Source organism: Rana temporaria, chromosome 11 (genome assembly GCF_905171775.1).
Source record: "Rana temporaria chromosome 11, aRanTem1.1, whole genome shotgun sequence".
Taxonomy (NCBI): domain Eukaryota; kingdom Metazoa; phylum Chordata; class Amphibia; order Anura; family Ranidae; genus Rana; species Rana temporaria.
In genome coordinates this window covers 36,096,755-36,112,675 of record NC_053499.1, presented here as the reverse complement: position 1 = coordinate 36,112,675, position 15,921 = coordinate 36,096,755, and the positions used below count along the sequence as shown (strand labels likewise).

The 15,921-nt window shown below is 41.5% G+C and overlaps 1 protein-coding gene across 3 annotated transcripts in view; it reads right to left on the bottom strand.

Annotated features, from left to right (window-relative positions):
- Window positions 1-630: 630 nt before the first annotated feature.
- The window catches only part of SLC5A12 (solute carrier family 5 member 12), a 64,862-nt gene continuing 49,571 nt past the window's right edge, over window positions 631-15,921 (bottom strand). For all 3 annotated transcript variants that reach the window (XM_040328355.1, XM_040328356.1, XM_040328353.1), the window contains exons 10-15: window positions 15,619-15,686; window positions 13,491-13,577; window positions 11,322-11,521; window positions 7,847-7,950; window positions 4,653-4,783; window positions 631-1,097 (exon numbers count right to left, since the gene is read on the bottom strand). In XM_040328355.1, coding sequence (XP_040184289.1) covers window positions 936-1,097; window positions 4,653-4,783; window positions 7,847-7,950; window positions 11,322-11,521; window positions 13,491-13,577; window positions 15,619-15,686 — 752 coding nt within the window. In that variant the 3' untranslated portion in view covers window positions 631-935. The remainder of the gene's footprint in view (window positions 1,098-4,652; window positions 4,784-7,846; window positions 7,951-11,321; window positions 11,522-13,490; window positions 13,578-15,618; window positions 15,687-15,921) is intronic.

Sequence of the window (15,921 nt, the reverse complement as noted above, 5' to 3'; positions counted from 1 at the left end):
AGGCCTGATTCACACAGTCTCCTCTTACATTTCTAGAGATGTGTCTGCTGCAAAAGGTGGCTACTTTGAAGAACCTAGAATATGAAATGTATTTTCAGTTGTTTCACACTTTTTTGTTATGTATAATTCCACATGTGTTAATTTATAGTTTTGATGCCTTCAGTGTGAATCTACAATTTTCATAGTCATGAAAATAAAGAAAACTCTTTGATTGAGAAGGTGTATCCAAACTTTTGGTATGTACTGTATATATACTGTATGGGTTTCATTTAAAAAAAAAATTGAATTAACTGTGCAAATATTTTCTTAACATGGGTATAGTTTACATTCTTCCACTCTTTATGCAAGAAAGGTTTTAAATAATTCAGGATTGTCTGAATGGACATGTCATGGGAAAAGAGAATGCCAGTTTTTTTTGGTCCCGGTACATGTACAGCCAGTCCAGAGCTGGGGTTATGTTCAGAACATGTGGGATCATCACAACCAGGAAGAAAAAATAAAATCAGTGGAGATAGTGGCGATTAGAGTAAGGGTGTGGGTTGAATATTTGTGGCCTTCCATAAGGCCTGGCATGTGCACCCTTGGAGAAATTTGTATGTACATATGAATTACATGAACATTGTAGTACTATTGGGTTCAATTGCATTTTAATCACAATCTAAAGGGCCTTCTGTCTCATTCTTAGCAACATTGTTAGCAATAGCAACATTAAGTATTTCATAATTTCAGCCCTCCATCTATTATTTTGCTGTAAATTACATCAAATAAAGGATGAATAAAAAAAGGATAAATACTATACAGTTGATGTCGTCCTTAGCAGCACTTTCAGTAACCATTGATGAAGATTCAGCAGAGAAACACTTTAATGCAATGAGCGTCTTATGGATGTTACACACATCCCAATGCTGCAGTAAACATAATGGACCTTGTGCTATTTACATACGACATTCTTTATCTACACTTGTGTTTGTATATGATTTTTCTTCTTCATTATAACCAGGTGGAGGTTTTCGGATGGAGTCTTTGTCATATGCCTGTTCTTCTGGTTGGTCTGTCAATGACGTCATTGAAATGTCTTTCTTCAAACCATTATGATCCTATAAAAAAAAAACATATTAGCAAGAAGCAAGAAGGCAAAGGGAAGCCTGAAATATGGACCGGCAATAAACTTTTCCTGACATGGCACAATATTCAATAACAGTATAATAAAAAAAACTCGAAGATCAGCCCTTGACCTTTAATCTAATGACATCATTTTAGCCTATGAAACATTAGGAATCCTGTGCTTATTAAGGTTGTATAACTATCCTAAATCTGGAAGCTTCTTGCCCCAAAACCGTGTATCCCCTCTCAACTGAAGGGGCAACAGTTATAAAAGTACAACTAAGGGCAAAACTTGTTTTTAGTTTTGGATAAAGTGGAGTGGGATTTCAACACTGGTTATGTTTTTATTGCTGCCTGCGCCACCATTAGAAAGATTCGTCCTCTCCATTTTTCCTGTTTACCATTATCAAAAAAACGTGAAAGTTAAAAAAAAAAATCACTAATTTTGCCCTTTTCCTAATAAAGTAATAGAAGGGAAATCTTCCTATGGGGACACTAATTCTGATGACCCCAAGAGATTTTCTTTAGCCATTTCTCGACCACCCCATAGCAGAGTGGCTGCGCTGCGCAGAATAACATATATATATGTTACATTAGACAGAGCAGATGGACAAATCTCTGTTAACAGCCTCCGGCTGATTGGAGCTCTGATTTAATCTGATTGGATGCAGCCACTGTTCATCTGAATATTTTCTGCCTAGCTGCTTCGGTTTTTTAATCAAAGTATATCAGATGTAAGGGAGGTGACAGGCTCACCCATGCAAATTCTGGCTGGTTCATCAGGAATCGAACAAAAGTTACATTTGTATGACCAGGTTTAGTGAAAGGAAAAATCTCCAAAGTGAGGGAAATCCCCTCTCAGACAGTTTTCCCTAGGACAAGTGTCCTCATTGGATGATTTCCAATGTATAATTTTTTGATGTGCCATCACTTTTAGTCCAACAACAAAAGTCGCCAGGACAAATAGACATAGTGAATCTCACTAGCAAGAACACAGACAACAATAAAAACCATAAGGAGGGTCTAACCATTCTCTACTCTATCCAAAAGCAAAAAGAAAATGTTGGTCTTTAGATACACTTTTACCACGTACACACGCTCAGAATTTCCGACAACAAATGTTCAAGCTTGTTTTCGGAAATTCCAACCGTGTGTCGGCCCCATCGGACATTTGTTTTCGGAATTTCCGACAACAAAAATTTGAGAGCTGGTTCTCAAATTTTCCGACAACAAAATCTCCTAAATTACGATCATGTGTAGACAATTCCAATACACAAAATTCCATGCATGCTCTGAATCAAGTACGAGATGGAAGCGCTCGGTCTGGTAAAAGTAGCGTTCGTAATGGAGATGGCACATTCGTCACGCTGTAACGGACTGAAAAGCACGAGGCTGAAAAACACGAATCGTCTCTCACAAAACTTCTACTAACACGACTGGTATTGAACTTCCCTTTTTTAGCGCCGTCGTACGTGTTGTACGTCACCGCGTTCTTGACCTTCGGAATTTCCGACAACATTTGTGTGACCGTGTGTATGCAAGACAAGTTTAAGCCAAAATCTGTCTGAAAAAAATCCACGGTATTGTTGTTGGAATGTCCGATCGTCTGTACGCGGCATTTAGGCAAGGAGTTCCTTAGACTCAGCTAGTAGGATAGACTTTGTGAGCCCTCATAGTTTGAAAAAGAACAAATATTGTGGCTGATTGCATGTAGCTGATAGTTGTAAATGCTATGGAGATAAAGAATGCAACATTGGAGAATGCCATTGCGAAGATGACAGCCAGATGGAAAGACAAAGATGGTTGAGAACAGGGGCGTTGCTAGGTGGCAAAAAGACCAGGGGCTTCAGCCCGAAGTGGGAGGCGGGAATTGGCGCTGCTGGGGGGTGGGGGGCTGGAATTGGCGCTGCTTTTTTTTCTGGGCTGGGCGGTAGGGTTGTGTGACTTACCAGTGCCCATCAATGCTGACCAGTAAATAAACCTGCCTGACCATTACACTGACCTACCTGACCTACATACACTGACCTGCCTGACCTACATACACAGCCACTGACCTGCCTGACCAACACGCACTGACCACTGACCTGCCTGATCTACACACACTGACCACTGACCTGCCTGACCTACACACACTGACCTGCCTGACCTACATACACTGACCACTGACCTACCTGACCTACACACTCTGACCACTGACCTGCCTGACCTACACACACTGACCACTGACCTGCCTGACCTACATACACTGACCACTGCCATGCCTGAACTACACACACTGACCACTGCCACGCCTGAACTACACACACTGACCTGCCTGACCTACGTACACGACCACTGATTTGCCTGACCTACACACACTGACCAGTGACCTGCCTGAACTACGTACACTGACCACTGTCCTGCCTGACCTACACTCACTGACCACTGACCTGCCTGACCTACACACACTGACCAGTGACCTGCCTGACCTACGTACACTGACATGCCTGACCTACACACACTGACCAGTGACCTGCCTGACCAGTGACCTGCCTGACCTACGTACACTGACCACTGACTTGCCTGACCTACACACACTGACCAGTGACCTAACTGACCTACGTACACTGACTACTGACCTGCCTGACCTACGTACACTGACCAGGGAATCTGCCTGACCTACACGCACTGACCAGTGACCTGCCTGACCTACGTACACTGACCACTGACCTGCCTAACCTACACACACTGTGACCTACCGACAATGACAGACATAGACACACTGTGTGTCTGACCTACCTCAGTCAGCCGTGGTGTGCAGGTAGTCAGTCAATCGTCAGTGTCGGAGAGGAGCCGAGCCGAGGAGAAGAGCCACCCGCCCAAAGCGGGGATGTAGCATTCCCGCCTTCTGGAGCCAGCAGGCTAAGATGGACATCACCATCGTCACGTCACACGTCCCGCGGTCCCTGCACTGGCGCTGCAGGCTCCAGAATGCGGGACCTGTGACACTTGGTCGATTTTGGGCGCAGTCGCCCACTTTCGGACGCTATGGCACTCGGCCAATTTCGCCCGCACTTGGCCACTTTCAACCGCTATGGCATTCTGTCACTTTCGGCCGCACATGGCCAATTTCAGCAGCACTCATGATCAGATTGGTCCCGGCGGCCGGAGCTCGGGGCTAACAATGGAATGCAGCATTCCATAGACTCTGGGCTTTTGGGGGTCACATTCAGGGCTTCAGATCCCCCTAGCCACCCCCTCCCAACGCCCCTGGTTGAGAAGCTTTTTTACCAACATGATGATGCATTTTGCTATTAAAAAATAAAATAAGGAGAGCAAACAGAACATTCAAAGAGTAAAACACTGAGGAGAAGCAATATGAGACACTGATTAGAAGCAGTAAATGACAAAATATGCCAGGTGAAAATATAGTGAGGCTCCATAGGAAAGCAGATAATAGGTGTTCACTCTGGGAGAGTAATGAGCTAAAGTCAGAATATTAGAAAGCCCCGGCCTGGGCAGGTGAAACTTTTATAAAAACTTGGTCTGTCTATTAGAAAAACACTTACCAGCTCCTCATCAATTTCATCATGGGGGACTCCACACCAACACTTTTTCTTGTACTTCTCTGACCAGAAGCAGACCAAATTACAGACTGGTCTTATCAGCAGTGGCCTAATATTCTTTCCACGTTCGGGACCTTTACAAAACATATATATTTTATTTCTGTGTATTTATAACAACTCACATATTTATTGTCATGTTATTATATAGAATACATTGCATCATTCTTTGCACCTCTATCATTTATAAAATATCTAAAAAAAAGTTATGCACTCTTGAGGGCAGGTGTATCAAACTCAAGTGAAACAGTAAGTCAAATTGAGAGGACAAATTGTATTTTAGGTACTTACACTACCTCACAAAAGTGAGTACACCCCTCACATTTTTGTAAATATTTTATTATATCTTTTCATGTGACAACACTGAAGAAATTACACTTTGTTACACTTTGCACTGGCTGTGATTGACAGAGTGGCTTGGTGATATTAAGGTCAGGAGACTATTATAGCCACTCCAGAACCTTCAAATTTTTTCTCCTGTAACCACTGGAGGGTCAACTTGGGCTTAGGTTGATTGTACTGCTGGGAAGTCCAAAAGCGTCCCATTTTCAGCTTTCATGCAGAAGAATGCAAATTGTCTGCCAGTATTTTCTGATAGCATGCTGCATTATTCTTGACACCAATGTTCACAAAATTCCCCTTGCCTTTAGAGTTCACACACCCACAAAACATTAGTCAGCCACCACCATGCTTCACAGTGGGGATGGTATTTGTGTCGCTGTTGACCCCTCTCCAAACATAGTGCTGATGGTTGTGACCATAAAGCTCTATTTTGGTCTCGTCACTCCAGATTGCAGTGTGCCAGAAGTTGTGAGGTGTGTCCGGGTGTTGTCGGGCATATTGCAACAAGGCTTTTTTTGCCATTGGCACAGTAAAGGCTACTTTCTGACAGCTCAACCATGTAGCTCATTTTTGTTTAAATATTGTCGTATTGTGCTCCTTGAAACAACCAAACTATATTTACCTGTGGGGTTTCTTTTGTATCCCCCGAACAATTCTGGCAGTCTCTTGGTCTACCTGACCTTGGCTTGGTATCAAGAGATCCCCAAATTTCCACTTCTTAATAAGTGATTGAACAGTACTGACTGGCATTTTTCAAGGCTTTAGATATCTTTTGAAATCCTTTTTCATCTTTATGAAGTTTCATTACCTTGTTACGCAGGTCTTTTGACAGTTTTTTTTTTTGTTCCCTATGGCTCAGTACCTAGCCTGCTCAGTGCACATGAGAGCCAACAAACCCTTCAACTATTTAGACATGGACACTAATTGCAATTTAAAAAGCCACCAATGAGGGAAATTAACCTTTAAATTGGCCATTTTAACCTGTGTGTCGCCTTGTGTGTCTGTACCAAGGCCAAACATTCCAGGGTATGTAAACTTTTTATCAGGGCCATTTGGTTGATTTCTGTTATTTAAAAAGGAGCCAAACAACGCTGTGATAAAAAATGGCTTCATATGATCACTATTCTTAAATAAAAGACAGTTTTACATGATCAGTCAGATTTTCAATATCAATGCCAAAATGTCAAGATTTCTGTCAGGGTGTGCAAACGTTTGAGCACAGCTCATATTTTGTGTTATGTATATTATGGGTTGGTCACTACATTATTTGCTTTTTTTCCTGTACCATCTAGAATACCCCTTGCCTGAAGAATCATACTAGCAAAACGCATTGAGAGATTGCAGCCCCTCCACAGTTTTATTGTGTATTAACTTATCACTGTATACTTTTTTTTGAGTTATTTAATCTAAGCCCATAGGCACTGATGTTATTGAAGGTCATATTACTGTATAACTGTGGATGGAAATAGCACTGCAATTAAGGGGTTACACTGTTGATGTAGTGATATGAATCTATGTTAATTTTAAACACTTTTTTGTGTATACTGTGTTTCCCCGAAAATAAGATCTACCCCGAAAATAAGACCTAGCACTATTTTCCAGGAGGGCTGCAATATAAGCCCTACCCCGAAAATAAGCCCTAGTTCGAGGTGATTGTGTGATTTTTGAGGAAACACGGTATAATCCTGTTACGGCGGTGTGCAGTGTGCAGTGTGCTGTGTGTCTGTAGCGGTGTCAGGTGCCCTTTAATGCAGAACGGCGCTCAGATGATCTCCCCGCTGGTCTCCTCTTCTCCCGCCTGTCTGCGTGGGATCTTGGCCCCCCCATTCCTTCACAGACCTTCGGCGGGTAATTGAAAGCACTGTACGGTGCGGAGCCTCTGGAATCAACGTGTGCGATATGCAACACGGATACTCCGGTCTCTTCTCCTGCCTGTCTGCGGGGAGCTTGGTCCCCCTCCCTTCACAGAGCTTCGGCGTGTCACTGAATCTACAGTGCAGAGCCTCTGCAATCAACATGTGTGTGGTATGCAGCATGGATACTCTGGTCTCCACAAGGTATTTACAGTTTTTTTCCTCACATGCTGGTGTGCCCTCTTCCCTGCTTCGAGCATTGCAGAGGGAGGGGGGCTGGGGTCCCTCGCTGGTGGCTGGGAGAGGTGGAGGAAGGCTGAGGTGTTTAGCACTGTTGGATTGCAGAAGCACACACATTCTGTATTGTGTGCTACTGGTGTAAAAGAAAGAATTTGGGCATTTTAAGTTTGTTCAAACTGTGGATTCCTGACAGGCAGGGAGAGAGCGAATATATTAAGACCTATCCCGAAAATAAGCCCTACCTACTTGTTGCCAAAATTAATATAAGACCCAGGCTTATTTTTGGGGAAACCCGGTATGTTGTTCTTAATGGACTTGCAGCCTATGCTTTGGAGTGGCTGTGTTGGTTGGTATACTATTAAATGTTGATGTTTTTATAGATGTTTGAGCATCAATTCTTCAATTAATAGGCACCTTAAAAATCCCTCCACTCCTTTGTGACAGCCTTTATAGGATGGGCACCGCTTTTCTATTTTTATAAATGGTACTTGGAAAACCCCTACTGAGTAATAGAAGCAGACTTTTTTCCACAATTAATTCTGACCTGCTTCAATATGGCATTCTGCAGAAGAGACGCGGCTCTGTTGATTTAATTCTTCCAGATAACAATGAGTAAGAATATTTTTGTTGTTTCTCTAAAATTCAACTAGGGGGATTTACAGTCAGAGTTCTTCTCTAATAAAATAAGAGCAAAACAATTCTCACCTGTTATAAAACTGATCAATAATCCCACAATGAGGCAGCTTATATAGCCAACAGCGCTGTAGTAGAGGTAAGATAAACTGTACCAGTTATCTTCCAAGACAGACCTGTAAAGAAAGAAAATGTAATTGCTAACATGAAAGGAACTACTATAGTCTGCTATGTCTATGCAATTTCAACTGCATCTCGGTAAAATCAATGAAACCCAACTACTAATTTTTTTAAATGTGTAAATCGGTTTCCAGACTGGCTACAAACAAATGAGCACCTCAGATATCATTCCCCGGCCCGTACTTATCTTTCTCCATAAGATGTCTTCGGTATTTCAAGTTGAATGATGACCATTGGTCAATGTCACTGGAAGACTGAGGACTTAGTATGAATAAATGGGCATTAGCACAGGGCCTTCCATTCAAATTATATTAAAGCCCAACTCCAGGAATTAGACATAAGCTACTCTTGCAGCAGGGTGGGGTCCATTGGCTAAGAGCGCTGATATGGAGCCGGCCGGCAGACCTTTTTCAGTCATGACCCTTCGACAGACCAGCTGCCGGTTTCTATTGAACTGGCCGATGCTGCCCAACATTCGGCCTGTGTGTACTAGACCTATGGGGCCACAGGAATTTGAAAAGAGGGACAGTCCCTTTAAGGCCTTGTGCACACTGAGCGCCTCTGAACCTAGTTTCTCCTGGCAGAAGAACAGCTGCTAAAAAGACACAGTACACACGGTCGAAATTTCCGACAACAAATGTTCGCTATGAGCTTGTTGTCGGAAAATCTGACCGTCTGTATACTCTATCGGATATTTGCTGTCGGAATTTCCGACAACAAATGTTTGAGAGCTGGTTCTCAACTTTTCCGACAACAAAAGTTCTTGTCGGAAATTCCGATCATGTGTAGCCAATTCCGACGCACAAAAATCCACGCATGCTCGGAATCATGCACTGATTCGAACTTCATTTTTTCGGCTCGTCGTAGTGTTGTATGTCACCACGTTCTTGACGTTCGAAAAAAATGTGACCGTGTGTATGCAAGACAAGTTTGAGCCAACATCTGTTGGAAAAAAAATCCACGGTTTTGTTGTCGGAATGTCCGATTGTGTATATGCAGCATGAAAGTCACGTGTTCCACATGTGTTTATGTGCAATCACATGCATGTATGTACATTCATGCATATGCGCTGTAATGCATTATATTATGCATTATATTAATATTATTTATATAGTATTCGATTGTCCAGAATTTTTTTGTGGTCAGAATTTGTTAACGTACAAACACATATAAACACATTAGCATTTAATGTTCATTTATGTTCAATCCATGTCTTTTCTGCCAAAAACGCTCCTTTTCTGACCGCGCTGGTGATATTTTTTTTAATGTTTTTTTTATGTGTTTTTTTCTGCCTTCTAATACGCCTGTAAGTGCAGTGCAAGGACAGATAGGCTAACATAGAGGTATGTTTACAGGCAGACAAGTAAAACGTCAAATTCCTGTAAAAGCTGTATTTTTCTTAAGGCCAGTGTGCATGAGGCTTAAAGTGGAGTTCCACCCAAAAGTGGAACTTCCGCTTTAAGCCCTCCTTGCCTGCTTGCCCCCTGCCCCATGCCACATTTGGCATGGGGGTGGGAGTGTGTACAACATATTTTAATAGGACTTCCTGTCCCACTTCCTCCTTCCTCTTCTTGGCCACCTAGGCGACTCCTCCTCTCGCCCCTCCATGCCAGCGATCTTTTGGGACACAACACAGGTCCCAGAAGATTGGTGGGCCAATAGCCGTGAAGCCGTAAGCTGTCACGGCCGGGTGCCCACAGTTGCTATGATGGTGCAGAGGAGAGGAGTGGGAACGGAGAGAGCCTCCAGGTGGCCGTATCGCTGGACCGTGGGGCAGGTAAGTGTTGGTTTATTAAAAGTCAGCAGCTATGCTTTTTGTAGCTGCTGACTTTTAATAAATGAAAAAATGGGTGAAACCCTGCTTTAACTAATGGACAGCTATGCTATGCTATTGGGCAGCCGATCCAGCCCGTAATTGCTAAGCACCAGGCCATCATTAGATGGCTCGGTACACAGAGACAGTGTAGTGACCCAATTCAAGGAGCTGGGTACCATGTGATCAATGTGATTGGTTTTGTATTGTTAACAGTGTTAATTCCTCCTCTTACCCTTACAACATGGGATGAGAGAGGTTAAGTATTTGACAATGGGGACATAATAAATGGATCAGCTGACCTGTACATTAGCCCCTCACCTCCCTTATCCTGCACATCTGAACATTAAGTCATTCACCTCCATCCTGCATTGTATGTGACCAGTACATTAACCATTTCACGTAATCCTTCCTCTGTGTATGACTGTATGTACATTTAATGTATCTAGTGTTAGACTCAGAGACTAAACGCTCAGGAGATTATAATCAGCCCAAAAAAAACCTGATGATGGGGTCTCCTGCTATTATGTGTAATCTTTTTAATCAGGTGTTATGTGTTTACTGTTATAATGTGTACCTGTGTTTGCCTATCCTGTCTAGGTGTGAAGTGTCTTTCTGCCATGTAATTTCCCCATTGTGTGCCTCCTAGATGTGAATTCCCATTGTTAGTTGAGTAACCTATTGTTTCTGTCTGTTTGTCAAGGCTTCAGGTACATGGGACGTTTTTACAACTGCTGCTGAACGTTTAAAATGTTTGTTTTGCCGCGTTTACATGCCGTGTTTTGCCGCGTTTGCGTTTGGAGGCGTTTAAAAAAAAAAAAACATTATTTTTTATAAATGGCCAAAATCGAAAAACGGATATAAACGAAATGCGTTTAGCCACATTTGGCATCTGAAACGTGGAAATCTTCAGCGTCTGAGCCCATTTTTTTGCTTTCAAAGAAACGCTGTTAAACGCAACTGCTTAAAAACGACAATAAACAAGACTGTGTACATGGTCACATAGGATAACATTGAATGAGTCCAGGGGCAGTTAAAAAAAGCATCGAACTGCCTCTGAATGTACGTTCAGCAGTGTCCCGTGTGCATGGGACCTTAGCCTCCTGGAGATTCCTACAGGATGTGATTAGTCTTGTGTCAACTTTACCTCGTTACCTAATCGTTGTGGGATGTTTACCCCAATGTGTAATATCTGTTTTTTATTGTTTATGTGGTGACTGTCCCTTTGAAGTGTATAAAAACATTTATTTCTGTTCAATACAGAAAGTTATTCCTTTGCTTTTATCTCAGCATCTTGTCTGCATATGATGCTTGAGGTAAGGCAGGCGGTCCATCAAGTAATTGTCATTCAAACTATTATAGTACTGAAAAATGGCCTGGTAATGAAGGGGTATTACCGGGTGGTTAATAAACATTGTGATCTGCTTATAGTGTGCAGTGAACTTGGAGTATTCATTTTCAGTGCAGTAGAGGAACCTGTACAGCTGTGCAAGACTGAGATCAGTATTAAATTCAACATCTAGGTAATAAAAATAGAAGATTAGGTAATCTCACCGTTCTGGCGCAGTAGTAGCAGACAATGTGGTAAGTAAAGGTGTAGACATCGTGGAATTGGCAGTTACGTTAAGTAGAATGCATTGATCTGTCCTTAGTAATAGTGGCAGGGTCTTGATAGCTGGAGCTGGATATATAAATGCTCCAATTGCAACCCAAAATGACATAACAAATCCAGTCAGGACACCTCCCAGAGCGCCCTAAAAATTGTACATAAAGCGCAGTTTCATCATTTCACTTTTCTTTCTTTATTCCATTTTTTTATACTACTGCTTCAGAATTGTTTTGGCATTGCTAGAAATAAAAATATCCTATAATCTTCTTACAAAATTCTAGTTGTCACTTGTAATGGTTGTATAGTGTAGGAGTTAAAGGATCTGTCCACCCAAATGTATTTTGTGGGAACCCCCCATATTGGCCACAGCGGGTATTGCAGACACATGAACAAAAGTACATGGATCATATCAGCAGAGTGAGGTGGCCTAAACAAAACCTAAAAAATCAGTTTTGAGTGAACTTACCCTTTAAAGAACAAGCAACAACATTCAGTAGTGTGACTCATAAGTTCTATCATGCTAAGAAATTCATGGTGTAATATGTACACAAAACTACACTTGACTAGATAATTGTTCAAGGTTTTATAAAAAGCAGAAGTTATACAGTCAACATAAAAGACTTGGAAGCACCCTGTAACTACAATGTTGCTTAGTGTTAATTTTTACGTGAAATGTCCATTTAGTTTTAGTCTTATAGGTAGATTCAGGTACGAGTGCTTGTTTATGCTACGCTGCCGTAAATTAGCTAGGCTAGTAATGATTCTCAATATACTTGCCTGCTAATATACGGCGGCGTAGCCTAAAGCGGGCGGGCGTAAGGGCGCCGAATTCAAATGTGTTGTAGGGGGGCGTGTTTGATGGCAATGAGGCTTGACCTTACGTTTTTTTAAGTTTTTTCTTAAGTGCGCATGCGCCGGGCGCCTACATTTCCCAGTGTGCATTGCGGCTACGTACGTCGCACGGGCCTATTGATTTTGACGTGGACGTAAATTACGTAAATCCCGATTTGCAGACGACTTACGCAAACGACGTAAAAAATTTGTATCTCGCGGCGGCCATACTTTAACATTGTTATTCCACCTAATAGGTGGAATAACTTTAGGCCTGCTAATGCCTTACGGAAACGGCGTAAATCGGCTGCGGCGGCCGGGCGTACATTCGTGAATCGGCGTATAAACTCATTTACATATTCTACGCCGGCCGCAACGGAAGCGCCACCTAGCGGCCATCCAAAATATTGCAACCTAAGATAGGATGGCGCAATCCGTCCTATCTTAGATATGTTTAAGCGTATCTCTGTTTGAGCATACTCTTAAACATAGGTCGGCGTAGATTCTGAGTTAGGTCGGCTTATCTACTGATAAGCCGGCCTAACTCTTACTGAATCTACCTAATAGTCTTTTGACTAAAATAAATTTTTAATTTTAGTCGTATTTTAGTCAACCAAAATCTCCATTACATTTTAGTAGACTAAAGTCTAAATGGTTTAGTTAAATTGTAATGCATTATTTAAGCATTTCTCTAGAATTGCCAAACTTTTTTTACTCCTAAAAAATCAAATAACATGTTATTATTTATGGTCTTAAGGTTTGAACGTGCACTACAGACTAGACATGTGCACACTGAAATATTTAGTTTCGGAATTTTGTTTTCTTCCAAAAAATTAATTAATTTAGTTACTCCCGAAATTTGTCTTTATTTATTTTGTTTCGCTAAAATATGCATTCGTCCGAAAATCTGAATTATTAAGGTCGAATCTGTCATTGAAGGCTTATGGTGACTGTCGAATGTTCTAAGAAGATTTAACGAAGCAGCTAAACTGTACGACGCCGCAATCGTACATTTCCGGTCGAATGCTCCGCCCACAAGCTATAGTAGAACTCTAATGTTGTATGACTAGTAATAATTATATTAATTATTATTTCTAGTCAACCAACATTTGAATTCTTCTATAGCCTATGGACGGAGCATTTGACAATGTGCTAATGACCACCAGTTGGTGATTTGTTGTAAGATAATACAATGACACTCTTCATCTCATTGCTCAGCACATATGTTTAACAGAAAATATTAAAGTGATTAAATACTCTAGTTAGTATAATAGTTAGCCTACCTTCCAATTGGTCCATGGAAACAAAATCCCCAAAGAGAACAATCCTAGCATGGGGCCACCACACATCCCGTGGATGCTAAGAGCAGCCTGGAAAAACAAACATTTCAGTAAGAAAACAGCTGTGGCTTCAGGTGAGCCAACTTTCACAGCATTCATTGCTAAATATTGTTAATATAATGTTTGATTCTCGCATACAAAAGTTATGGCAAAAGTTTGTGGGCAATCTCACCTTTATAAGCTTGTTGGACTTCCTGTTTTGAAACCATTGTCATTAACCACTTTAGCTCTACACCTTCTCTGGCACTTTGTGTTTACATGTTTTTTGCTAAAAAAATTCTTAGAACCCGCAAAAATTATTTATTTTTTGAAGCACTTGCCTCTAAAGTTTCGGCGGTGTATCGTAAATCCCCCGGCGGAATTCAAATTCCGCGGCTAGGGGGCGTGTACTATTTAAATCAGGCGCGTCCCCGCGCTGATCGAACAGCGCATGCGCCGTCTGCAAATTTTCCCAGCGTGCATTGCTCCAAATGACGTCGCAAGGACGTCATTGGTTTCGACGTTAACGTATATTACGTCCGGCCGTAATCGCAAACGACTTACGCAAACAACGTAAAAAATTCAAAACTCAGCGCGGGAACGACGGCCATACTTAACATAGGATACGCATAACTTACCCCAGGGGTAACTTTCCGCCGGAAAAAAGCCGAATGCAAACGGCGTAAAAAAAAAAAGCGCTGGGCGGTCGTTCGTTTCTGAATTGGCGAAAATGCTCATTAGCATATTCGACGCGTAAAAGATATGGAAGCGCCACCTAGCGACCGGCCTGGAATTGCAGCCTAAGATCCGACAGTGTAAGTCACTTACATCTGTCGGATCTTAGGCATAGCTATGCGTAACATGATTCTATGTATCAGGCACATAGATACGACGGACGGACTCAGAGATATAACCATTTTTTTTGTAAAATATAAACAATGATGTTACACCGAGTAAATAGAAACCAAACATGTCACGCTTTTAAATTGCTGTTTGAGTGCATGCGGGACCGACACAAGCATTTTCAAATGAGCAAAATTTCTTTTTACACAGATGTTTTTTTGTTTTGTTTTTTTTATCAATTTTATTGCTGTCACAAGAAATGTAAACATATTCATGTGACAGGTACTCTACTTTAGGGAGAGATCTGGGGTATATAAGACCTCAGATCCCTCCCCTTAAAAATACTTGTGATCAAGTGCATTTTTTTTTTGAAAATGGCACAGTACCATTTAATTCCAGAAGCGTTGAACCAGAAATGTTGTAAGCCCATCGGTTCATATATCATAGAGGCTATCAAAACCTTTCTGGTGGGATGGGACGGGACAACCTGATGAAACCTCTGCTTGTAAAAGCAATACAGCGGCTAGTTAGTCACTAGGATTGCTTTTACATGAGAGCTAAACAGCAGGCATCATCTCGGTATAAGCATTCGAAGTCTAGCAACGTATAGGTATGTCACTGGTCGGCAAGTGGAGTTCGCCTTTCCCTTTTGAGGCTGAAACAGCCTCCATTCTTCTGAAAGGTATTCGAAAAAGCTCTTGAATTGTGTCGGTAGGAATTTCTGCCCTTTTAGCCTAAAGAACAGTTGTGAGGTCAGGCAATGATATTGGTTGAGAAGACTGTACAGTACCCTTAGAATTCCTATTAATCCCAAATGTGTATAATAGAGTTGAGGTCAGGGATCTGTGCAAGCCACTTGGGTTCTTCGACATTAAGCCAACCAAGCCCATCAAGCCTTGGACTTTTTGTCCAGGGGCACAGTCATGCTGGAACAAAAAAGGGTTGTCCCCAAAATTTTGATGTAAGTATTTGGACATGCACAATTGGCTAAATTGTCTTTGCATGCCATAGTATTAACATTGCAATTTTAACTGGAAACTGCACTCAATAATATGGCCATATAGTACAGATATAAGCAGGATCACATTTTACAGTGATACTTTGTAATGACATATGGATTTATACATATTAGCAAACAAGTTGTCATGGGTTCCAGTTCCTGGCTAGCAGGGCTCACTTTTTAAAAATAATGAAAAATAACAAAAATTTCACACTGGTATTTAAACTTATAAATGCCAACTTCACTTACCTGCACAACACCACCCATAAATGATGCGACTACAGCCATTACAGTACACAATGCGCCAAACAGCACACCTGCAGTATTAGAAATGAATATATAAATTTTATAGCAAGGACAACAATGTAACCTTTCAGTTTAAAAGGTCAGTTGAGCTGAAACCAGTATTGTATTTTAAGTAAGAGTTTTTTTACAAATAAATAAATATCTGAAAAGTGTGGCGTGCATTTATATTCGGTCCCCTTTCTTCTGGAGGTCCTGACTTATCTTCAGGTGCCAAAGAGTTTGATGACCTCTACTACAGAAGGATGA